Source organism: Myotis davidii, unplaced genomic scaffold, assembly GCF_000327345.1.
Source record: "Myotis davidii unplaced genomic scaffold, ASM32734v1 scaffold10131, whole genome shotgun sequence".
In the NCBI taxonomy this organism is placed as follows: domain Eukaryota; kingdom Metazoa; phylum Chordata; class Mammalia; order Chiroptera; family Vespertilionidae; genus Myotis; species Myotis davidii.
The window spans coordinates 34,326-35,124 of record NW_006283122.1 but is presented as its reverse complement, the minus strand read 5'-3'; the positions used below and the strand labels follow the sequence as shown (position 1 = coordinate 35,124).

Here is a 799-nt window from a genome sequence, read left to right as displayed (position 1 = left end):
ATGGCACCCAATTTTTTTAGTGTTTTTTTTAAAAAATATATTTTATTGATTTTTTACAGAGAGGAAGGGAGAGGGATAGAGAGTTAGGAACATTGATGAGAGAGAAGCATCGATCAGCTGCCTCCTGCACGCCTCCCACTGGGGATGTGCCTACAACCCAGGTACATGCCCTTGACCGGGAATCGAACCTGGGACCCTTCAGTCCGCAGGCCGATGCTCTATCCACTGGGCCACACCGGTTTCGGGTAAAACATATTTTTATTAATTTATTTTTAGAGAGAGAGGAAGGGAAAGACAGAGAGAGACATCGATAAGAGAGAGATATTGATTGACTGTCACCTGCATGTGTCAATGCCCAACCACTGAGCCACACTGGCCGGGCAGTCACTCTTTCTGTTACATTTCATTCCTTCTTGGCTCACGTCAGAGGACTGAGCTGGTCGGGAACGCTCTAGCCCTGATCACGCGTGTCTCCCTGAACACACGTGTCTCCCTGAACACGTGTGTCTCCCTGAACACATGTGCCTTTTGCCCCAGAAAGGATAGGATGAGTGTGTATCACCGATCAGTTACGCATCCTGCGTGTCCCATCTGTGATGGAAGGGGAGGAGGGGGGACCACCTGGGTGAATCGATTGACTCATTAAGGGATCTCTCAGAACTGGGGTGACAGCCTTCCTGACCCCCCCACCCCCCCATTTCAGAGAAGGGAAGAACCAGTATCTGAAGGCCTTTGGGGTTCCCTCAGAGCAGCTCTTTACCGCCATCTACAGGTAATGCAAAGTTCTCACTCTCATAGC

The 799-nt window shown here is 49.8% G+C and overlaps 1 protein-coding gene across 1 annotated transcript in view; it reads left to right on the top strand.

Moving 5' to 3' along the window:
- ASMT (acetylserotonin O-methyltransferase) overlaps positions 1–799 on the top strand; it is a gene marked incomplete at its 5' end in the record, with an annotated part of 7,651 nt that overhangs the window by 1,536 nt on the left and 5,316 nt on the right. The window contains one exon of the mRNA XM_015562208.1: positions 704–772. Coding sequence (XP_015417694.1) covers positions 704–772 — 69 coding nt within the window. The remainder of the gene's footprint in view (positions 1–703; positions 773–799) is intronic.